Below are 24,435 nucleotides of genomic sequence, written 5' to 3'. Positions count from 1 at the left end.
TTGGTCATTTTATTCTTTAATTTTGATGGGTTATTATCAGAAGGGCATTTTGGTCATTAGCTTCCTTAAAACTAACATCTAACGTCCCAAATTAACGGCAGGGACCAAAGTGCTACAATGTTTTGAAAGTAGAGGGGAGTTTGCAATTAGAAAAGTTGTATGGGGGCATTTGGACAAATGAGCATTTTCAAGGGGGGCATTTGTTAAAAACCCTATTAAAAAAAATAAATAAGTTGCTATACACAGATGTCCTTTCCCCAAATGATTCTTAAAAAGTGAAAGAAATATCTGTGAAGACCATAAAAAGTGAAAGAAAATATCCGGGGAGACAATACCATGAAAGCACAAGACAATAATCAAATATTCCAAACATCTCAACAGAAGCACCTTTAGTCATACAAAATTACTGTTAAGCATGAAAAGTTCATCAAAAGGATTTTCTTATTGACACCCCTCAAGGTGTCAAATAATTTGTAACCTTACATTTTTTCATTTTCATTTTTCATTTTCCATTTCTCACTTTTCTTATCTCATTTCTACATTTTTATTCTTCACTCCTCTTACTTTCTTTTCCCTTTGTGTGGATCTCAGTTTTTCCTACTTTGTTTTGAAAGGATCCACGTAGCGGATCCCATTTAGTTGGGATAAAGCTGAGTTGTTGTTGTAGTATAAATACACAATTTTTTTCAAACGAAGGTAAATAGTGTCATTTCATATGTATACTCTAAAAAATGTGCATGACAATGATACCTTTTGATAAAGACATAATGATGTCGCTTTCAAATTACTTTTGAAACCTTTTATACCTCTAACTTTAAGAAAATTAAGAATAAGACAAGGAGCAATTAAAAGAAGGTGTCAAGTTCTAACTACACCTATAGAGGTGTCATTCAGACACTCCCTTCATCAAAAGAAGCTTGAATTAAGAGGTTAAGATAAAAAATCATAAGGTTTCATAGTCACTCATAAATGAATGTTATTGATCTCAATTTAAAAATCCACACACAAATACCCAGTAAACTGTTATGAACCTTAGCCTCGAAGCACCAACCAAATTTGCTTTAACAATAAGCAAATATAATATTACACTGGTTTCTAAAAGGGGCTATTTTAGTGGCCTTTATGTGAAGACACAGCAAAAATTCACTTTCAAATTCCCCCTCAACCAAAAAAAAAAAACAAAAAAACAAAAAAAAAAATTACTGCAACTCAAGCAAATAACACAAGATGTTTCAGTCAAATGACCAGGCTATAACACAAACACACAAAAGTCCAAAAAACAAGTTAAACCTATTATGTCCAGTCCGTCATTGGAATTCCAGGCCAAGGTTTAAAAAGTCCGACTAATATCAACTAATGATGAAATATTTTACTTCATAACAACTTCTGTGCATGTGTGCACACGCACTCACTAACTCAGGCAACACAAAGGGATGGAAGGAGGTGAGAGTTACCTTTAAGTTGATATCTGATATGGGGGGAGAGCGAACAACCTCAGTAATAGAATCCTTAAACTCTTCAAAAGTCCATGATGATGCCATATTTATCTGAGAATATACACGACAATAGAATTTCACTTCATACATACAAAGTTACAAACATATATACCTACTTAAATACAGACATACAGATAAATTATATGAACAACAATTGTATGAATCATTACCTTTTCTAACTTCATTCCGTCCTTAATTCGAGTCTTGTCATCATGATACTATAAAAAAAAGAACAGAAAAAACATCAAAAAGCAAACTACAACTTTTTCAGTCCACAGTCATTCTGACATTTGTATAAACAATATTATCTCAACTTTTACCCAGAGTTGAGAGTGCTTTAGATTTGTCTTGTTTCTCTTTCCATTCTAACTATATTAGGTGTCATCAAATCCAGTACTCAAAAGGTGGATTCAGTCGGTTGTCATTGTTAGAGACTTAAGAGTATCAAGCACTAAGCACGGCAACAATGTAGAAGAGAGGAATAGCCCACGATTGTGTGTAAACTAACTGAATTTTTTTTTATTGCTCTTTGTTGTTTACATATGAAAGAATTACATAAAAGGATAGAAAAGAAGAATGGGGGGGATAAGGGACTCTCTCAGTCCAGGGCCTCTCACCCACGGTCCCTCACCATCACTGCCTCTCACAGCTTCAACCATAGCTCTCTTTTCTTCAATCTCTGTCCCTTTCTACTCAGCCACATCACTTACTTATAATCATCTCATCAATGGTTACAAAATTAGCAACTCACAGTAGAGTGAGGAGATTGCTTGACTCAATAACAAAGCAAGAAAATAGAAACAAATAGACAGTATCCTACCAAATATTGGTAGCATCTCATCCAAGCCAGCTTTCAATATTGAGCCCCACAACACTACTCACGTGAACAGTAACTCGCGGTACTACTCACGTGAACAGTAACTCGTGGTACTGTTCGCGTAAACAGTAACTCTCTTTTTTTTTTTTAAATTCTGCCTTGGTCGTCTTCATGCTTCGATCTATATCAACACTCCCCCTCAAGCTGGAGCATAAACATCACCCATGCCCAGCTTGACATAAAGGGAGGGAATACTAACGGTTGTGTGTGAACTAAATAATCACACCGTGGGGGCTTAAGCATATATTATATTAACCAAGTACACCTTAAACCGACTTAAGAGAGTAAACATAGCATTACCTAGAATATCCCACTCCTACTATCACTAATAACAAATAATACAAAACAGAATTATAATAGAATCCGAGACTACCGCAACAGTCATAAAGGGATTTAACTACCCATACTTTATGGCATAGCATTCATCAGCTCCTGTCAAGCCAGTTGAGGGCCTCATTTTTCTTTCCTTCCTAAGATAATTTTTTATCCATTAGGAAAATGATTTTGTCAAATTGTTGTGGATTAAACAGCATCTCGAGATGACGAGATCCTAACTGGACCATCTGGCACTGTTTCATTGATTCCTGCCCTAAACAAGTGAAAGGACAGTCTGGGTTTTCAGACCATTGGATTCTAAGTATTGCTGAACCTCAAATGATAGAGCAAAGAAACTGCATACCCCCATAACCTGTAAGTAGAAACAATAAGTACTATCTACACTCCTCCAGGTACAAGGTTTCCACATGTACAAGTAAGCATACCAAAATACCTCAACTAGTTGTCATCAGTTGTCACAGCGTCTAGGCGGCCGAAGGCATTGGAGAGGGTAAAAAAGCAAGGCGACCAAGGCTCCTGGACGCCTAGGCGACACCTTGACAACTACTTGTCAACACGACGACTTTTAGTTAGCAATTCATCAGGGATGGGCAGAGAAGACAATAAATTGATAGTTTGGTATTAAATGTACATTAATAAATTAATGAGATCACAAATCTGCTTGCAGATTTATTCAACATCTACTGTGATAGTTTAAAATTTAACTAATTAAGTATTAATTCATTGAAGTCATGAATATCAAGAATAATTATGGATAAATAAAATTTCTCAATGGTTGCCAGAAAATGATTAACACCAACCATTCACAGCCACTGAAATTGAAAATCTCAACCCATGATCGGAATTCACAAAAATAGGGGGCTTTCAAAGGACAAGCAAATGACTATCGAGAAAAGTTTTCATAATGTCATTCCACATTACTTGGTAGATTAAACTTGTTTCCCATACGAGGATTATGTATAAAAATCAAACCTGTTTCTCTAATTCCTCGACAACATCCTCAAACAGATCTTTAGGTGTAGAACCAGAGGCGTTTGATGATACTGCTATATATATAGGCAAGTCTTTAACCTGCATATAAAAATGAAAAGAAACAGATGAGTCCTGAGAAAGCTTTGGTGACATAGAATCAAATGGAGAATATCACCAGATAACATTCCATAAAAAAAAGAATGTATTCTGCCAGCCCAAATACAAAAGCATTTGGCAGGAATACCTTCATAAAATAGTCACGCCAATGTGTTTTGGCCGTAAGCATCCCATCAGCTACATGTCCTTCCATCAACTTACGGAACTCATCACGTTTTTTTCTCTCATCCCGTCTCAGTTGTTCCTGCAGTTGGACAACAAAGATAAGTATGAGCACACACACCCTGGGGGAGTTATAACTACCATAAGCACAGAAAGGAGGGTCCTGATTTCGAACCTTCTGAATCTTCCTCTGCTCCTCATCTTCCTTTTCTAAGTCACGTATATATTCCTGTACAAGGATGCCAAATGATTACAGAGCATAATTGGAAACTGTCAATGTAAAACAATGTAAATTACCTGGAAGATTTCCAAGCGATCTATCTTTTCAAGACGAGAACATCTTTCATCATCCTCTAGGCGATCTTGAACTTTACGCCATTGACTGTTTGCCTGCAGCCAAAAAGTAGAGATGTACCAATCACTTCTACCAACTCCAGTAAATGGATATGGTAAGAATGAAGTTCATCGTCTTACCTTAATAAAGTCACAGGATTCCAGAAATTGCTTGTACTCCATAACATTTCGCTTATGCTCCTCTTGAGCTTTTGCACGTTCCTACATTATGAATTTATGATCCCAAGACATGAACAGTAAGAAAAACATACTAAACAGTTATGAAAGTATTCACAACCTACGGGTCTCAATAAATGCAAGATAAATGATCTAAGAAGCTCCTATACTGAGAGAATTCTTCTTGGGAAAGTAAAATTCAATGACGACTCAGAACAAGGATAAAATGAGTTCAGTATTCCTATTCATTCAATTGGCACAAGGAAATAACTGCCAGTCACAACCTCTTAGCAAATGGTTCATTATTATATCACCCAAACTCAGCCCTGAACAATATCAAGAGAATCCAACGAGCAAATTCACTACAGCAACCTCCATGAAGTCCAGTATCCATAAATTTCTCCTACTCTAGCTCAATTTGTATACCTAGAACTTAATAATAGCAAATCTTAGGTAGCATAAACCATAACATAGAAAATCCTATCCTGACTGAATGGAAACAGACTCAGCAAGAAAACTCCGACATATTTTTTATGTTAGCAAGAAGATATCACCATCTTAACCACATGGCCAAAAGAGAACCAGGTGTGTAAAACACCACTCGCCACAGTTGACAAGGTGCTTCTGGTGACCCTAGGCGAGCTTGTCTAATTTCTGTATGCATGAAAGGCACCCGCCTTGATGGCTTGGGTGTCGCCTAGGTGACACCTTGTGACCTGGGTGAACGGTCATTTTTTATTTTTTATTTTGTTACATAATATTGATTCTTTTCTCACTGTTTCATTGGCTTGTTTAGAGAATTTCCATACGATGATATGCATGAAATCATCCATGTGACTCATTTGCCATGTTTATACAGGAATATATGCGTGACTTAGAAAAGGATGAGAAGCAGAGGAAGATTCACAAGGTTTGAAAACAGGACCCTCCTTTTTGTTTCTGTTTGCTGCTGCTTCTCTTTCTCTTCATTATATATTTACACTGCATTAAAGCATTATAAACTCATATTGCATCTCATTATGGTATACAAAATAATACATGGCAAGCAGGTCTAGGGCAACTGGCCACCGCCTTGGGAGGGATTGTCGCTTTGATAACTGTGCTACTTTCAGTTAAAATCAATGCGGACAGAATTTGAAAAATGCAAATGTGTGCATGCAGAGGGCAAACCTCGGTGCAACGTAAGGTTGCTCCACTGCAACCTAGTGGTCACAGGTCAAGTCAGGGAAACAGCCTCTCTGCGAAGCGGGGGTAAGGCTATGTACATATTACCCTCCCCGAACCCCACAGCGGTGGGAGCCTTGTCAACTGGGTACGGCCTTTTTTAAAATGTGTCTGCATGCGCACAAATAAATGAGGACTGTCAGTGAGAGTATTAAAAAATTTCGTTTGTGGCAGTCAAGGATGATTCCGCAGGAATGAAATCAGATTATAGTGAAATAATAAGTGGTATCAAGGATGATTTCAACAACAAACAACAACTCAGCCTTATTCCAACAAAATGGGGTGGGCTACATGGATCCTTGCCCTCCAATCAGCTATATTAGAGGTCATAGTTGATACAAGGCCTAAGCTATGCATGTCTTTCCTCACCACTTCTCCAAAGGTCATTTTACGTCTGCCCCTGGCTCTTTTTGTTCCTTCAATCTGAATCAAATCACTTCTCCGTACTAGTGCATCCAAAAGCCTCCGTTTGAACATGATCATGTGATGCAGCTCCAAGTAGGAAGAAGAAGCCTTGAACTTAGGGCTTGATTAGGGAGCCATAGATTAGGATTATTATTTTCCATACTTAGTTTATTTTCCTGTTTTTAGATTGAACCGGTTTAGAATTGATTGCACCCAATTGGTTCAATTGGTCTAATTTAAGTGAAGTGTTCCTATTGGTTAATAGGTCCTTAAATCCTATTGGCTAGTATGAAATCTTCTTTTAAATTAGTTGTTTTAAGTTAGATGTCTTTTAACTTAAGTTAGTAGGGTCAAATAGGTCTTTTATTATTTTAAGTTATTAGTTTTAGTTTAAATTACTTCCCTTCCACGATTTTTGAAGAGAAGACGTTAATTTGTATTAGGACTTGGCATAAAGCCATATTATAAATAAGTAAATCGGGGAGGGTTCCCCCACATTCAATTTTGAATTAAAAAAGTCTGTTTGCTGCTGCTGTTCTTGCTCCTTTGTGAGTGTATCCTTGTGGATTTCAAGGTGGATAGGGTGGGTGGATTCCTACGACTCCTTGCATCGAGAAGATCGGGAGGTTCCTTCAATTATCAAGCTGCTACCGGTGGATCCTGCTGTAAGTTTTAAGCTTAAATTCTGTTTTTCCATTCATCCTCCCTCCCAATCATTCCTTTTTTTATTTTATTTGAATCCCATCAAAACCCTAAGCCTCCATTATCCCATCGATTCCTTTAAACCCTAGAACATCTAGGTTACATTAAACCTTCATCCATTATCAGAATTCAATCAGATTCGGACCACAGCCCCTTCATACCACTACCTAGACTCGACCCCAAGCTGCTGCCTTATTTGTCTCTCAAACCCTAAAATCCCCCAACTCCATTAAACCCCAAAAACCCTAAAATTCCAGAATCAGTACTTCCAACCATCAAAAACCTCTCATACTTGGATTGAACCCTTCCCTCCCTACCTGGAAAATTCGACCCTAACCCTAGCCCCAAAATCCCATCCTAAACCCTAGTTTTCAACCTAGATTCTAAAACCTAAAACCCAAACCCTAACCCTAAAATTCTGGAATCTGAATTTTGGTTTAAATCTGTGTCACATCTGTTTTAATAGCTTTCCCACAGCCTGCCTATTAAAAACAGATATACATTATCCCATTCCCCCATACCTAACCCTAGGATTTAACCTAAAAACCCTAATTCTGCCCAGCCAAACCAGCAGCCTTATTAGATCCTGTTGCTTGGCCTCTAATAGGATCCTTCTCCTATTTAGAGCTACATTATCATGCCACCTCCATAGTGGTCACGGCGATCCAAGTCGGTGGAGGGGTGTCACGTCGATATATCGACATGTCGCCCGCCATGGTGTTGCCATGGCAATCATGTCGACCATGTTTTATTTTTTATTTTCTCAATTTTTAATTTCATTTAGTATGCTATAATATATATCCTATAACATCAAAAATCAACATGAAAGTGTACTACTAGAAAAATACCAACTAATTATTTTAACCCCACATAAACTGATCAATGCAGCTGTTGAGAATTGAGATAAGTCCTATGCTAGGATGGAAAACACAAAATCAAAGGACTGATTTTTAGCAGATTAACATTAAGCGGAAGGGGGAAAAAAACTGAAATTATGGAGTTGAATATGTGCTTGCTTCTGTTGTGTTCTTGTGTGTGTGTGAGACTGTGAGTGATCAGTGATGGACTACTGGCTGTCTAGCTATAATAAATCCCTCCCCCCCCCCCCCGTCTCTCAACTCTCTCCTTGTCTCTGTGTGTGTATGTGCGGGCCGTGTGCAAGGTAAGAAGAAGAAAAAATTAAAAAAAAACACCTTCTCTGTGACTGTGCAAGCCTGCAACTGCAAGGCAAGAAGAAAAAAGAAAAAAAAAAACCGAGAGGACTATGGCTGTAACTGGAATAAATCCCTCCCCCCCCCCTCTGTCTCTCGACTATCTTCCTGTCTCTGTGACTGTACAAGCAGTTGCGAAGAAGAAAAAAAAAAACCAAGAGGACTACTAACTGAAATAAATCCCCCCCCCTCTGTCTCTCGACTCTCTCCCTGTCTCTGTGTGTGTAACTATGTATGTGTGGCTGTGCAAGGCAAGAATAAAAAAATTAAAAAAAAAAAAACGATACTACTAGTACTGGCTGTAATCATTACCGGAGGCTGGGAGGAGAAGAATTGAAGAAGAGGACTGCCTAGGAGGAGAAGAACTGAAGAACTGAACTGAAAGATCGAGTTGCCGGAGGACTGGGAGGAGGAAGAAGAACCAAATTAAAAAAAAATAAAAAATTACTTGCCTGGAGTCCTGGAGGTTGCCGAAGGGGTTCGAACTTTGAAGGAGTGAACAACTCTCTCTGCCGAGAGTTGCAGGAAGCCAGGAACTAAAGCCAAAGTTGCCGCTTGCCGGAGTCACAATCCTCTGTCTCACAAACTGTTCCTCTGTCTCAAATCTCGACTCTCGACTCTCGAACTTTCTTTTGGCTTTTGTGATTTCTTTTTCCCCCAAATTAGGGTATACGTTTAATGTTTTTAATTTTTATGTTAATGTGTATTGCTACACCTCCAATACACATTAACGAAAAAGCATCTAAGCTATTAAATGGTTTTTAAAAAAAAAAAATTTAAGCCCAACTTTTATACATTCAAATGTACAAATATCGACCGATATGCCCATATATCGTGGTATGGCGTCCATGGCGGCGCCATAGCGACGCCATGGAGGCCATATCGGTCGATATTTATAGATTAACCATGGTGGAGCTCGATATGTGGTTTTCTCCAGCGCCAGGACGCCATGGCGACACCATGACAACTTTGGCCACCTCAAATGACTTTCTCGTAGCTTATCATGTATCGAAGTTACTCCCAAATCAGCTCTAATATAATCATTCTTTACTGTATCTTTCTCAGTTTTGCCACTCATCCATCTCAACATACTCATCTCCACTACACTTAGTTTATCTACATGATGCTTCTTAACAGCCCAACATTTCACACCATATATCATAACAGTCATATGATTGGCCTACAAAATTTTCCTTTTAAGTTTTAAAGGAAATACATCGATCGCACACCACTCCGGACGCACCCCTCCATTTCATCCATCCTATTTTAATTCTCTGTGAAACATCATCCTTATATCACCTTCTTTATTTATGATTGAGCCTAGAAACCTAAAATAATCTATTTACAGAATCTCTCTCTCATCAATTTTCACTACCTCATTATCTGTCTTACTGTAACTAAAGTGAAACACCATATACTCCATCTTCGTTCTACTTATCTTAAAATCTTTTGATTCCAAGGTTGATCTCCATAACTCCAACTTGGTACTTGGCGTTAGTCCATGCTTTTGTCTCATCCACCAGAACAAAATATCATTAGCAAAAAGCATACACCAAGACTTCATCTTGAATGTCTCAGGTTAATCATCCATGTTAAATGCAAACAAATAGGGGTTTAAAGCTAATTCTTGATGTACCCAATTGTAGTTGGGAATTCACAACCTTGACCACCCACAACTCTTACACTAGTCACCACATCATCATACATATCTTTAATTATGTCCACATATTATTTGAAACACTTCTTCTCTAGTACTTGCTAGATTAACTCTCTAAGGAGACTATCATAAGCTTTTTCTAAGTTATTATCCATGAGTCTCTTAAGTAAATTGCTTCTGTCGTGGATCTTACTGGCATAAAACCAAATTCGTTCTCCATAATAGTAGTTTCTTGTCTCAGGTGGGTTTCAATAACCCTCTCCCATAATTTCATAATATGACTCATTAGTTTTATGCCTCTATAGTTATTGCAACTCTGAATATCACCTTTATTTTGCAAGTCAGAACCACAATACTTTTTCCTCCACTCATCTGGCATTTTCCTTGTGCTCAAATCTTATTAAACAGCTTGCTTAGTCAAGGATGATTTCACGGGAATGAAATCACATCATATCATAGTGAAATAATAAAACTGTCTATATTTTTTAAATCGGAACCACAATGCTTCTCCTCCATTCAACTAGCATTTTCATTGTGCCCATAATCTTATTAAACAGCTTGGTTAGTCAAGGATGATTTTTTGGGAATGAAATCACATCATACCATAGTGAAATAATAAAACTGTGTTACTTGTTATTACTGCAGGGCTTGGCATTAGATCAGGGGGGGGGGAATTATACATGAATATTTATACATTAAGAGAAACACCTATACTCATTGTTTCATCATTGGTGATTTAAAAAACCTCAATGACAAACAATTCAAAAATAGTTCCTTTAGTCAATTTTTTTCAAATGCAAAGGTATATTAGGCAGAGTTGATGAGCAAACAGGATTCCTGTAGCCGGCCCCATTTTGTCTGCAATGCAGATAAACTGTTAAAAATACATAAAGATTAAATTAACCCAGCTCATTACAATAATGGCACCCAATTACCCTTTTTCATCCTTGAGGGTGGATGAACTTAACGAGTTGTCTTTCATAACTTTTACCTAATATTCTGAAGCATACTAAAGATTTGTCTGTGAGCTCTAAACTGTAATCTTAAATTCTGAAGCATATTAAAGCATAGCAGTCATGACATCTAGGCAACCCTAGGCGTTGGAGCAGGGGAAAAAATCAAGACGACACCAACAAGGCGCCCTTTCAGAGAAGGCACCCAGTTGACTAGGCGACACCTTAACAACTATGTATTAAAAATTTAACTGCATTCACATAATGGAACAAATTTGACAGCAAATATGATTCCTGAATTATAAAGCTGGATATTTTATAATGCTGTTAGGTCTCCTCTGTAAATAGCTGTATATTTCCAACAATTTAACCATTTAAAGCCAGCAGAAATATGAAAACATACACCAATACGGCCCAACCAATAAACTAGCAGACCCTTCACCTTTTTCTGCAGTTCCACCAAATAGTTTTCAAAAAGATCCTCACGGTCCCTGGCTCGCTCCACAGCCTTGAACCTTTCATCATCCTCAAACATGCTTATAGCTTTGCTGAAGTGTAGCCCAAAACATTGAGTAAAACATCCAAGTAACAGTTAGATCTACCTTGACATGTTATCCAGACTTGTAACCAATTACCAACATATTAAAAAAAAAAAGATTTTCACATGGCATTGGAAAGATATAGACCTCCATCTTGTAGATGATGTGAGCTCTTTTGATTCCTGGAAAGCAATTCAAGAAATATAACAATCATTACAGGTCCAGGTATCAAACAGTAAGAGTTCCCTAGAGCTAGAAGCGTATGGAACTTACTTCTAACATTTTTGTGAATTCCTCCCTTGCTCTCTTCTGTCTAATGCGCCTCTCCTCAGCCCCCTGCTTTTTCCTTTGGCCCAGGTACTGGAACATAAAACAAAAATAGAAATTTATTCAAGAAACACAAGTAGAATAGACTTACCATGTCAAACCCTATCAAAGCATGTGAATTTAAGATAACGCAACACTTGATATCGTTACCTCATTAAAAGCTTGCTTTCGCTCTCCAAGAGATTTCAGAGCACCATATCTTTTGTCATTAATTATCACTCTCATAGCCTGAGGAGGACATTTCATATCAATGACAAGCACTTGAAAATTAGCAAGCATGCTGATTACTAAGGTAAAACGGTTCAGATTACCTGTTCCCAAGTCCAGTCATACTCAACATTTGCAGATTCCAAGAGTGCTTTAAAAGCATTTTTTGCCTCCTGGAAGTTATGAAATGTAAGAAACTACAGACATAAATAAATTGACATGAAAGGTAGATTCTAGATCCGTACCTGCTTATTAGCATAAACCAACGTTTCATCATCAACAGTTTTCTCCTCCAGTGGAGCAACATTGATCTTGCCAGCAACCGCCATGCCCTTTTTGGCTTCCTGCACAGTTTAGGTCATATCAATATCTCTCTCACAAAAATGCATACCAAAGAAGCAACAATGATGGCATATAGGATAGTTTTAATTATTCAGAAAATAACTAACTATACCTCCAAATCCTGAACAGAAGCCCCATCAATGGAAGTTGCAACACCTTGAGATACATTCTCAAATTTGGTCCTGCAAGCATTAACATATAAAGGTGAAACAAATATTACAAATTTGCAAACAAACACACAGATAGCTTGAAGACACAGGAACATACGTTGTAGTAGTGGCATTGTCCAAAGCAACGGGAACCACAGCACCCCCTGAAACAGTAGATTGTAAGGGAGTAAGAGCTGCCACAGGAGAAGGAACTCCAACTGCATTTGATGCAACAGAAGAAGGTATAGCAGCAATAGCAGGCAATCCAGAAGTCACAACAGCGAGTGGGCTTATAGCAACAACAGGTGTCACTGGAACCAGACTTGATGCCACCCCTGAAACTGCAACAGTTGAGGAAGAGCTAATTGAAATCCCCACAGCAGGTGTATCAGCCAAAGTGACAGCAACAGCAGACGAAGAGTTAGAAGTCACAGTAGCGTCTGACTGTAGACCCTGACTACCAGCCTTTTCAGCCTGTTCACGAGCCAACTGGAGGCAAATACATGCAAAACCGTCATACAAATTAAGACAAGAGTATTGGTTGAGTAAAGATAGGATCTACTGATATCAACAAGTAATAATTAGATACCCTCAGTTCATCAGGGATTGTCCATTTTGATTGCTTAGTGAGCTTGTTGTAGTAATACCTGCAAAATTTCACAGTATCGGCATCAAGACTATATTAAACTCAAAAGAGCCCCAACCATATTTTTCTATTTTTCTTTCATAAGCAAAAAATAAAATTTTTCCAGTGACATGTTCAAAGAAAAATTGTATGTTCCATTTGGTTCAATGTGAAATGTTGAATAGTAATTTAAAGTAAGAAACAAAAGTAAAATGGAAACTTTCCTAGTCATTACCAGCACTAACTATGTAATAACTCAAAATTTACTGAATATGATAATAAATTTTATTTAGTTCACTTTTCAACTACTATCTAAGCTATAGCAATTTTCAGACTTCAGTTATGCTATTGGTCATTGGTCTTCTCTTAAAAACTTCTACATTACTTTTCATCATTTATTAACCAAACCAGATGGAGCCATCATGGAATCAACCACTTACTTCCTGCCGTCTTGAGTTGTAAATTCCTTCCAAACAGTGGATGCATCCGCCCTCTGTAACAGTGACAGAAAATGAGTAAGCCAAGACTGAAATACTATTAAAGAATTTGGAAAACGAGAGATCTGGCAATCATCATATGACAATCTGTAACAAAAGCATGCACCAAGTCTTAAAAAACTGATTATCACAATTCACAAATTCTAGCAATTTAACTAGGGAAACATAAATGAAACAAGACAGAAAAGGAAGATTTGGGGAAAGGGGCGAAAATGCAGAGATGATAACACCGTGCACTATGCAAGATGTATTCTGAACCAGAAAGATTCATGGAAGCTGACTACTAAATAAGTTTACAGAATAATATACGAAAATATGTATAGTAACAATTAGAGCAAAGAATAGAAAAGGGGAAGTGTTATTGCAACATGCATACCATATGCTGATCAACAGCAGGTACAACTGGCAAAGTGAACAAGAAGGATATCCATAACTATTCAAAAAGAAAACTAAACTAGAAATGACATCAGGATTAGTGATAACTTAGAGCAAAGAATTGCCTGAAAAGACAACAGGGGTGCTTTCCAAAAAAATGGTAAATGTATTTGTTCACAGGGCCTGAAGTACACATATTAGGAACTGCTGATCACTTGCATCCTGGAGCTGATGCGAACAAACTAAGATGTTTGTGTGGTCAGTTCAAATATGCAACGTGGGCAGGGCAAGCACAATAACGATTCAGTTTTTTGAGCCAGAAGATTTCTTGCTAGGCTAGGTCACTTTCCAAAATAATTCCAAACTGAAGAATTGAAGATGCACAATAACATCAAACACCAAGAGCTCAAACAGCGCACCCGTCCAAACAGCTCATTCAATCTTATTCTAAGGTCAGCAAATAACTTTTTTTTCCTTTCCTTTATTGGACATCCCTAAAGATTAAGATGCTTACCAGGAAAAGCCTCCATGTATATACTATCCTAACAGTTTGATCAATTCTCAACAACTATTTTGAGCAACTACTGCTCATCCATTCACCCAACTGCAAGTGTAGCAGATACTATGGCATAATAAGGAAGATGTCTTCTATCATCAACTCTCCCCCCCCCCCAAACAAAAAAAGATGGTGTACTGGTATCTCTAATCAGAGAAACAAAAAGTTGTCCTTTCACAAGCTCCACATAAATACACGATAAAGAATTACGCAGCATTTGTGAATTGTGAGTGTTGGTGTTACAGACATTAACTTCAAACATCTCTTCCCCTTGTAGACCACTTGAAGAAGGGGGGAAATTAAGAAAAGAATTGGCAGCTTAAGTGGTTGTTTGCCTAAGCTTAAAATAAGTGCTTATTATGCTTATAGCTGAAAAGAAGAGGAAACAGCCTATTTAAGTTGTTTGGTGAACTCAAACAAATGCTTATTTTGTTAAGAAATAGGCTAAATTTCTCCTTTTCTAAAGCAAGCCATGGGAAGCTTTTTAAAAGCTCTTCCATAGAGGGGGGAGGAGCATATGACAGCATTCCATTTCAAATGGTCAAAAAGCTCTCCTTTTGGCATGTTTCCAAACAACAAATTTCAGTATAACTTAATTGCTCAAAATAACAAGTTAAAAATTCCTTATTTCTATATCCACAAAATAGCAAACCAAAAGTCATAAGACAATGACGAGGTACAGTAATGAAGAAGAACATTCAATAGACTATAATGACAAGGTATAGTAATAACTATGAATATTTAATAGACACTTATCAAAGATGAAAAGTTGCCAAGCAATTACACAATAAATGAGATATAACCAGATGCCTTATTATAAGGTTATCGAGAGCTACTTTTATTGCGGTGAACATAAATTGATCAAAATTAAAAACTAAGTCTTCCTCAAAGTCCCCAATAAACTATAAACATGAACCAACACAAAGGATAAAATGCAAAAATGATAGCTTCAAAAAGGAAGATAAAAGTATATTGAATAGCAGAAATAAGCTTCAACGAGTATTTATAATTGAATACTTAACAGAAGGCTGAGGTATACAAAAAGAAATGCCACATTATTATACAGAAAGAAGAAAATCCACCCAGTACAAGATCCATCCCTAACTCACCAAACTAGATTTGTAACTTTCTGATCAGTACTCCAAACAAAATTATCAAATTAATACAGCAGACAACACTTCATCAGAAATCTTCTTCCAAACTAGTCAGGCAGAAGCGAGGTGGAAAGACATTTCGATATGGATTAAATTCAATAACTGATATCTCGATTAAGGTGGAAAAGACTCTGCACATCCATATATACTAAAGATGATGGTAAAGTTTGATCTATACGAAAATGACCAACAGCATTACCGTCCTACTGATAGCTAGCAATTTGAGTAATTAATTGAATTTTTCTCCTCACATAAGCAAATCTTCAACCTCAAAATTCTATGATGAACAAACAAAGTAAGAGAGTAATCAAGTGGAAAAAATTGAAATTAAGCATGAACAATTGAACAAATACAATGGGAAAAAGCTAACAAGCATAAAAAGGAACACCAAACAGATCAAGGCAAAATGACATCAAATGCTCAGGAGGTTGCACTTCATTAACAAAAGTAAACACCAACCATTCAAAATAGAGATATGAAGAACTTTGTCTGACCAAAAACCACAAAATGCAATTCACAAGTTCCAAGAATTTGAAAACTCTTCTGCTGGGAAACATGAGAGAGAATAGGTATCCATTGAGGATTGACAGATGACATTTCAGGATGGGTAAACTACTCAACAACAACAATCTAAGCCTTATCCCATGTAAATGGGGTCGGCTACATGGATCCTTGTAAAACAAAATAAGAGAAAAGAAATGAGGACACAAGAGATGAGAAGTGTGAAAAGAGAACTGAAAGTAAGAGGAAATAGGCCCAGCCCAGGAAGTCAAGGGAAACTCAGCTATACAAGGTCAGCAACATCGATCTTTACCATCCAAAATGTTCTATCCGAGGTCATACTTGGTACAAGACCCAGACTACGCATGTCATTCCTCACAACCTCTCCTATGGTCATTTTCGGCCTGCCCCTAGTTCTTTTAGCTCCTTCGACGGCTAAACTACTCGAGCACTAAAAATTAGTTAATAGAAACTTCTGAATTTGAATTTAATCTTCTAACAGAAGATCTAGAGATTGATGCACAATGCAACCCTAAAAAGAATACTGAGATGAAAATGGCCCATTAACCCTAAAATAAGTGAAAGTAATCAAACTAAAACAGTTTGGAATCACAGAAATACTTCACCAGTGGCATATGTTGGTAATGGCGTAATGCAACCATCTTTCATGCCCCATGGTACAGCACAGTAATCATCATAGTAGGTTTAGAGAGGTAGAAGTCAATCATCACAAAATACATTGAAATATCATAAGGCTAATTTAATGTTAATAACCCTTAATAAGTTTTCTCTTTTAGACAGTGAAGGCCAAATTTGACAACCAAAAATATTTCAAAGGAAACAAAGCAGCTAATGATCTACATATTGTAATTATAAATTTTTTCCAGGACAAATAGCACTTTTTTTATGTAAAAGAAAAAGTACTTAGTATTTCTCATAGCAGTAAAGCCCTATGTGAGGGAAAGAACCCATAAAGGCTAACCCAAAACAGCTACATGAAAACAGTAAAGATAACAATAGAACTACTGAAATTTTTAAATTGACTCCAGATTCCAGTATTCCACTTCTGTTTACTATATAAGATAGTAAGGGAGGAAAATGAAATTCTCCCTGCAACAATACAGAAATGTGACTGAATCACTGGTTTCTTTAACTCCAAATAGTGGAACATGGATGGCAGAACCAACCGTAAAAAGCATCAAATAAAAATTAGGCAATTAGTGAACATCTAAGTACAAGCAGCTAAATAGGGAGCTCAAAAGAGCAATAAACTCTAGAGAGTAGACGCATATCCACCAAAAGATTCTTTTTTACAGAAGAAACACCCAAGGGTCCATGATAGTAAGACGCATCAATATCACAACTGATTTAAGAAGAAAAAGTTACAGTAGGTATGGCAAGCAGCACAGAACCATAGCACTTCATACCTCTCAATTGAGTAGCACAACATGCACCTGTCAGAATCCTTTGAAAAGCTATAGAAGTTAAGTAGATCATATACCAAAGCATGCGAAGATAAGAAGCATAAAAATACTAATGCATCTCAAATGTGAAATTTAACAAACTTAAGGCTAACTGATAAGCCAGACAAAATACTTGCTCACGTGCCACAGTAATACATGTAGCTGTCAATTAAAAAGAAAAAATTTTTAAATTTTAAGATATACAGAATAACATTATAGAGTGTAGTTTTCATCACATGAGGCAATTAATAAGCATCACTCTATAACTTTAGATCTGAATTTACATGACATAATAACTCTATGCTAATTCAAAAAATGTAAGAGCATTGATACTACCTACAAATCAACCAAGACCAACCAAAGTTAAATGCAATATATGATGCATAAAAAAATGGTGGAGAGTACAAATATAAAGTGTTCCACCTATCCCAAAAGCATTTTGTCTATTTCTTCCTTAAGAACAATTTCCATCAACTATTTGTTGTCTCAAAAGAGTGAAGGTTTCAAAGAAAAAGAACACAGCTAAACATCGTGACAGTAACTCTAAAGTTGTGAATAGAACAGCAGCTATCATTACTAATCTGTGGGCATGATATATCTTATCCAACCACCAAATAACAGGAAAAATGCCCCTACATGATGAATTAAAAGGTAAAAAATAGCAACGATTGCCTGCCTTGAGAAAGTGCAACCCCGCCTTCAAAATTGAGCATATAGAGCAGTCGTTTATTTCTCCTGACTTGCCATGACATCTATACCAGTGGGAGAACATGCAAAGAAACAGAGAATCCCCAATAAAACAATTTTGATCAATTTAAGCAGTACAATTGTCAATTACCACAAAAGGGAAGGCATGTATACAGATTGCAAAACATTTCCATGTTGTGATTGACAAACCATAACATATGAATTTGTTAAGTCATATAAAGAGCGATTTCAAAGAAATATGACTCACCTCAACAGGTGTCATTAATTCTAAAGGTTTCTCCCAACTAGACTGTCTTGTCTTCTTGTTGTAATAATATCTGATAATTTTTAGAGACAAAAGAACTTTCAGAATAATAAACCCAAGAGAGAAAACTGGAAGGATTTGATAGGAATAATAGGTCAAGGTCACCCAAAAGTAACATAGTGCATATGCATTGCCATTTCCGAAATGATTGACCAAATACAATAGAGAGTCAACACTATAAACTACATCTATCACAGTGACATACCTTCTCCCATCAGCAGATGTATGTTCTTGCCAATCTGATGAAGACTGTTGACTGGAGTTAGATTGAGGATTTGTAACCTGAAAATCCAAGACGAATATGAATGTGTGCCTTTCATTTACATAAGCATTCAAGTTTCAAAGAAATACAAACAATGACGGTAAGAAAACACTTAACATAAAATAATAGCCACATTAGTAAATAACAAAGGACATTTTAATGCCAAAATGTCATACCGGAACAGACGCAGCCGTTGCCAAAGGCTGTTGTTGAGTAGCTTGCTGGATCGGTGTAGCAAGGGGCACACTCTGGCTTGCAGAAGACATCCAAGATTGTCCCCCAGCATTAGTTGGCATGTTAGGTGCATGCATCTGAGAAATTGGCTGGTACTGGTTCGAGTGATTAACATTGCTTTGTGGCTGGCCATAGGATTGAGTATACTGCATGTAAGCCAATTATAAAACGTTAATGACTGAAGACTTCCGGAACACAAAGCAGACACGTCAAAATTAGTGAAAATCTTACAGTATACGATGACATAAGGGGCATTCCCATGCTTCCAGCTACGCCCATAGGATTAGCCATAGGCTGCACGTTTTGCTGAGGCTGTGGTGGCCCAGATGAAAAGGAAGGCATGTTTGACTGCGCATAGGGCATCGGAATCGACTGAGATGAAGGAGGCATACCGTGAGCAGGCTGCCCAGGCCTTGGAGGCAACTGCTGAGTTGGTTGAGAATACTGAAGCTGCTGACCTTGAGCAGAAGGTGGCATTCCAACATTCGAAGCAGGAATACCTTGCCCAACGGGCCGAAACTGTTGCGAACCCGCCTGCATATACGGCTGCCCTTGCTGCTGCACTGACATCATAGGACGGAACTGCAACAAATATTGAATTTAGTGAAACTACAGCATTGTCAACTTCGCTAAAAAAAAAAAAAAAAAAAGGAGATGGAGAAAAAAATAACTACAAAATCATGAAGAGAAGAAGCAATTACTTGCATAGACATGGGTGGAGCAAAATTTTGAGCAATGCCAGCGGATCCAACAAGGGGCGGTGGCCGAAGTGGCTTTCCACGATAACAATGAAAATTATTGTAAAAGGGTTTTCAGAACATCTAAACAACGAATAAGGGTTCACATAAAAAAAGAGGGAAATATTCTTTCCTACCGGTGTGGCAGAAGATTGAAGATTATTCGCCATTACCACCGAGGACTGCAAGTCTCCACTCTGCAAACACACTTTGCAGAAGGGTTTCCTAATAATTAACGAATTTTTTCAGAGAGTACAATAATTAGCACCAATAATAGGTGTAGATATCCATAAAAAAACAATAATATGTGTAGAAGATGATCTCTATGTCCAGTAATTTGAACTATGATACCTTTCTAGAGACCGATTTTCTTCCCTCTGGTCTGATAGAGCTCGCTCTCCGTCGACGAACCCTAGAGCTAATTCTTAGATGCACTTATAAAAATCTGAAAAACAAGCATGAGTTCTCAGTAATTATATATATGCGGGCCGCTCCGGTTTTGCACGTGGATTCTCTTAAGTAGGCCCGGAGGGTTAAATAATGCAATTTGGATCCTCTACTGGCGAGCTACCTGGCAGGACCGTGATGCCCAAACACGGTGTTGTGCACAATGTCCGCCTTACCCCTGCCCAAACATCTTGCCCGAGTGGGCATAAAGTGATCTTTGCGCACAGCACCATGTCTGAGTAGCACGGTCCTACCGGGCATCTCGGCAACAGAGGATCTGGATCCTAAATAATGAGGGGAGGGTGGGGTGAGAAAGTAAAGGAATGGGATCCAAAAGCGTCTGGGCTAATAGGGGAGCACGCCTGCTGGGTATCTACCTAAGGCGTAAAGGCATCATCTCATGGTGCCCTATGAAAGGGACCTTTATTCGCTGTTGTGCACATCGTGCGGCGCAACAGCAGCCATGTGTGCACAATGGGGCCCGCTGTGCACACATGGGCCCTACTATGCCGCATGATGCGCACAACAACGCTCCAATTACATCAATAGATAAAAATTCCTATGAAAGGGCATAGGAAACACCACCGAATAGAGATCTTTTTCCCTACCATTAATTATTGGTATCAGTTTAGGCAGATCGAATGATTTATATCTCCATATTAATCATGTCTGATACCAAATCTGTTTGATCCTCTCTCGGTGGAACAGTTCTTATTAATGATAAATCCATTTTTAATCAAAATTGAAGGTAAAATCATTAAATTTGGCTCATGATACAGGCAACACTGATACTGTTATTGATAGCTCGATTTAAATCCTTAATCCCACATATTAGACATAGATGAATTATAGAACTCATAAAACAAAATATGGTGGGGAAATTACATTTTTTTCACATTTGGGTAATATTTTGCTTGCCCTTTTTAATGAGGTACGATAATATTTCATAAAACAAATGTGTCTTAATATTGATTTGAATTTCCAAATATGACATCTGGGTGAACCATCCTCAATGGGTAAATGGAAACTTTTTATAGTTTTATATGCAATGCCATTAATCTTCTGGTCAAAAGGAGGAAAAAGGAGATCACGAGCAAAAGGGCAGACATCCACTAAGCCAGCCTCCTACAAAGTGTGCCTAATAGGGCGCCAGTTGAACTTGACATGGCAAAGGTTAGACCAACAAGGAGCAAGGAGGAGTGTTTTATGCGTGTGGGCCTAGACAGTGAAGGAGGTGACAGAGAGGAGTAGGAGAGCTTTTGGGCAAGAATGTGTACCCTAGGCATGTCAAAATAGATTGTGACTTGAATGGTAGTAAAACAATGCAAAAAGAAAAATAAAAGAAGTAATGACAAGAGTTCTTTGTGGAGGAGCGTGGCCCCTGTGCACATGGGGCCAATGAGAACGCACATGGACGCATCGTGGGGGGTGGGATTTATACCTTTCATTGGGGGTGGGGCGGTCATTTTGCCCCCATTACATCTGTGTGTGGGTGGTACACTCCCATATAGGAAACTTTTCTCTAAGAAGTAAACATTCATGATATTAAAATGCAAGATTTAGTGCAACTTTTTTTATTTGGGTAGAAAATATAATCTATTAAGAAGAGCGGGTTACGAAGTAACATGAAGCATTATTCCTTTAAATAAATAAGTAAATGACTCAATTTTTATGCCTGATCAAGTACATATACGATCATATCTTTCAACCATTGGGTAGGAGTGGGTGTAGAAGTATAGTAACACATCTCACTCTCTCCCCCATCCAATGATTGAAGGCAAGGCCGTGTATGTATACAGTCATGCATGATGCATAAAACCCTTTGCCATAAATAAATACAAAAAAGAGAAAATGAGAACTAAAATTGAGAATATACTATACTATATTTATTTGCTAAGAAAAAAATACTCTACTCAGTAATGATTCATATTACACAACTTCGAAACACCGCAAAATAAGAAAATAAAAAACAGGGGTGCAAACATTTTCCAATCAAATGACCTAGCATGACCAAAAAAAAATTGCAACTTTTGGACCTTAGACATCCCCTGCTTCCTCTAATGAATAATTAACTAGCTCAAACAAATGATGGGGCATCAACCGTCAAGGAACTTCCTAACCCCCGACAGTTCCAATTGAGAACTTGTCTTATTTAGGGGAAAATTATCCTCTCCAATTCCTTAAAGTGTCGTAGTGCGGCAGTGCTAGGTGGAGATATCAACACCTAGCAATTGTTGCATCCAATGGTCCATATCAATGAGATCGGACCGTTTAGATGCAACAGCTGCTAGGTGTTGACATCTCCACCTAGCACTGCCACACTTTAGGAATTGGACAAGATAATAATCCCTTATTTAGGTGAGATAAGGGTCATTCAGGAAAGATAAGGCTTAGTGAGCTCAACTGATTTTATAGATGAAAATATCTTCGTATTTTAATTTTAATTAAAGCACCAGTAAAAATTACAATTAACCCATGCCATCTGGATAAAGAAATCATTTGTGATGCATTATCTCAACAAAATAATCACAAAGTAGCTCACCACCTTATTAATATTTCTTATAAGCAAGTTGGATTGAACCAAATTTATACTTTCACCCATAACTTATAAGTGCATTCTCTCTCAGTGAATTATAAAAAAAAATTATAAAAATAAATATCTACATTTAAAACTTATCTTTTCAAAAAAATTATGATTGGGTTTAATTCAATAATTTACAATAAATTATCAAATGATATGCAAGAGCTACCTAAATATAAGTTTGGGATAGATATTGGGAGAGAGAGGGGGGAGGCCTTATAGTATACACTCGTTAAAATATTGCATGATCAAGACAATCAACGATGATGTTAATACTGTATGTGAGGTTTTATAAATGTCACAGTCGTAGTTAATCTAATATGTTTATTTATTTTCTCAAGGTTATCATAAGTTTTAACTTTTAATGAGCTTTATACATGATAGGATGAAATAGATGAGGCTTACTTGGTGTTTAGTTTTTAATTTTTTTCGTATTTAAGTAGCAAAGTTAAAAAGTGCATCCATTAGCATTGGGAGAGAGAGAGGGGTAAATCAATAGCCAAAAGTTCTTAGGCATTACTATTGGTTCATCTAATTATTGACGTGCCCAAAGCTGATACGTGTGTTAAAATCTCTACAATGATTTTCTACAAGTAGGAGCACTTCACTGCCAGGAATAATCAGGTATGTCGAAAATAAATACATAAAATGTTTAAAGAGGAAGAAGAAGACGAAGAACCAAAGTATTCTCTTGAATTAATACCTTTGGAATCAACTCATCCTTGTCTGAATTTCTAGAGACAAAATTATAGCATTTGTCATAAATATAAAAAGAAATGAATCTCCAATGGTAATATCTTGTTGTATTGGAATAAAAAGCATTGAACTACCATCAGAGACCATGCTCATAATTTCAATAATTTCAGCAATTCCACATCTTTAAATCATCTAGAAGCTGACAGAGTTGTTCTAACAGGTTTAGATACTAATTAGGCAGTGTTTGGTATGCATTATTGGAATGCATTCTATGTTGATTTCGTATTCTCAGATAATAAAAATAGTTGTTTTTATCGTCCAAGAATACGAAATCGACCTAAAATGCATAATGCATACCAAACACAACCTAAATTATTGATCTCTGAACGAGTGATCCCTAAAATCTCACAGATAAGGGTTTGCAAGAGAACCAATAGATATGCTGCACATTATACACAAAATTCAGTCCACGAAACACATATAGAATAAAGAAAGAATGATTCTAGTTGATTCTAAAACCAATTCAGCATACATGGAAAAACACAACCATCAGAATCACGAAAAATTTATGTAACATCCTACTACTATTTTTTTTTATCAGTAGGTCCCAAGAGAAATTTAACTCCTGACTGGTCCAATTGAGCCCAGATCAAGAAGGTGACATTGTCATTAATGTCACCTTGATTCAGAGTATTCTGAAACTATAACATATCACGAGCTCCCTTTCTATTCCCCTATCTTTTTTTAAAACATTTCCCTTTCTTGTTTAGTATCGTAGTATATAAACTTGACAACTCATGTTGCTTTGTAAGAAAACAAAAAGATAAAGGGGAAATTGCCAAGATCTACTAGATAGAAAAAAAATTAATTTACAAAACTAGTAGATGTAAATTATGTTTTACAATCAATGGTTACAATGTTAAAAAGATTTACCAAATTCCAATATGAGTAAAAAAAGTTAATTAAACAACCAAAAATATCCCTGTCATCTTTTTTTTTTTGGGAAATTTACACATACCACCCCTGAGGTTTGACGAAAGGATAATTTCACTCCCCAGTTTTGGAAAATTCTACGTACCCCCCTGAGGTTTGCAAGCGGTAACAAATAA

General features: G+C 37.1%; 1 protein-coding gene across 4 annotated transcripts in view; it reads right to left on the bottom strand.

Annotated features, from left to right (window-relative positions):
- The window catches only part of LOC122662291 (pre-mRNA-processing protein 40A-like), a 48,193-nt gene extending 28,172 nt beyond the window's left edge, over positions 1-20,021 (bottom strand). Inside the window, exons 1-24 of one of the 4 annotated variants that reach the window (XM_043857883.1) lie at positions 19,954-20,021; positions 19,740-19,799; positions 19,567-19,638; positions 19,097-19,447; positions 18,808-19,011; positions 18,575-18,651; positions 18,313-18,382; positions 13,252-13,304; positions 12,776-12,833; positions 12,305-12,675; positions 12,150-12,219; positions 11,941-12,039; positions 11,800-11,868; positions 11,639-11,716; positions 11,435-11,521; positions 11,309-11,343; positions 11,065-11,170; positions 4,435-4,515; positions 4,258-4,350; positions 4,136-4,189; positions 3,926-4,042; positions 3,682-3,780; positions 1,667-1,714; positions 1,455-1,547 (exon numbers count right to left, since the gene is read on the bottom strand). In XM_043857883.1, the coding sequence (XP_043713818.1) occupies positions 1,455-1,547; positions 1,667-1,714; positions 3,682-3,780; positions 3,926-4,042; positions 4,136-4,189; positions 4,258-4,350; positions 4,435-4,515; positions 11,065-11,170; positions 11,309-11,343; positions 11,435-11,521; positions 11,639-11,716; positions 11,800-11,868; positions 11,941-12,039; positions 12,150-12,219; positions 12,305-12,675; positions 12,776-12,833; positions 13,252-13,304; positions 18,313-18,382; positions 18,575-18,651; positions 18,808-19,011; positions 19,097-19,447; positions 19,567-19,638; positions 19,740-19,772 (2,418 nt within the window). In that variant the 5' untranslated portion in view covers positions 19,773-19,799; positions 19,954-20,021. Of the gene's footprint in view, positions 1-1,454; positions 1,548-1,666; positions 1,715-3,681; positions 3,781-3,925; positions 4,043-4,135; positions 4,190-4,257; positions 4,351-4,434; positions 4,516-11,064; positions 11,171-11,308; positions 11,344-11,434; positions 11,522-11,638; positions 11,717-11,799; positions 11,869-11,940; positions 12,040-12,149; positions 12,220-12,304; positions 12,676-12,775; positions 12,834-13,251; positions 13,305-18,312; positions 18,383-18,574; positions 18,652-18,807; positions 19,012-19,096; positions 19,448-19,566; positions 19,639-19,739; positions 19,800-19,953 lie in introns of those variants that run through there. The other 3 variants (XM_043857905.1, XM_043857889.1, XM_043857895.1) reach the window with 3 other exon arrangements.
- Between the last annotated feature and the right edge of the window lie 4,414 nt (positions 20,022-24,435).

The sequence above is a fragment of the Telopea speciosissima genome, chromosome 1, assembly GCF_018873765.1.
Source record: "Telopea speciosissima isolate NSW1024214 ecotype Mountain lineage chromosome 1, Tspe_v1, whole genome shotgun sequence".
NCBI classification, from domain to species: domain Eukaryota; kingdom Viridiplantae; phylum Streptophyta; class Magnoliopsida; order Proteales; family Proteaceae; genus Telopea; species Telopea speciosissima.
Note: the sequence above shows the minus strand (reverse complement) of the source record. Positions and strands in the feature narration are given on the sequence as shown.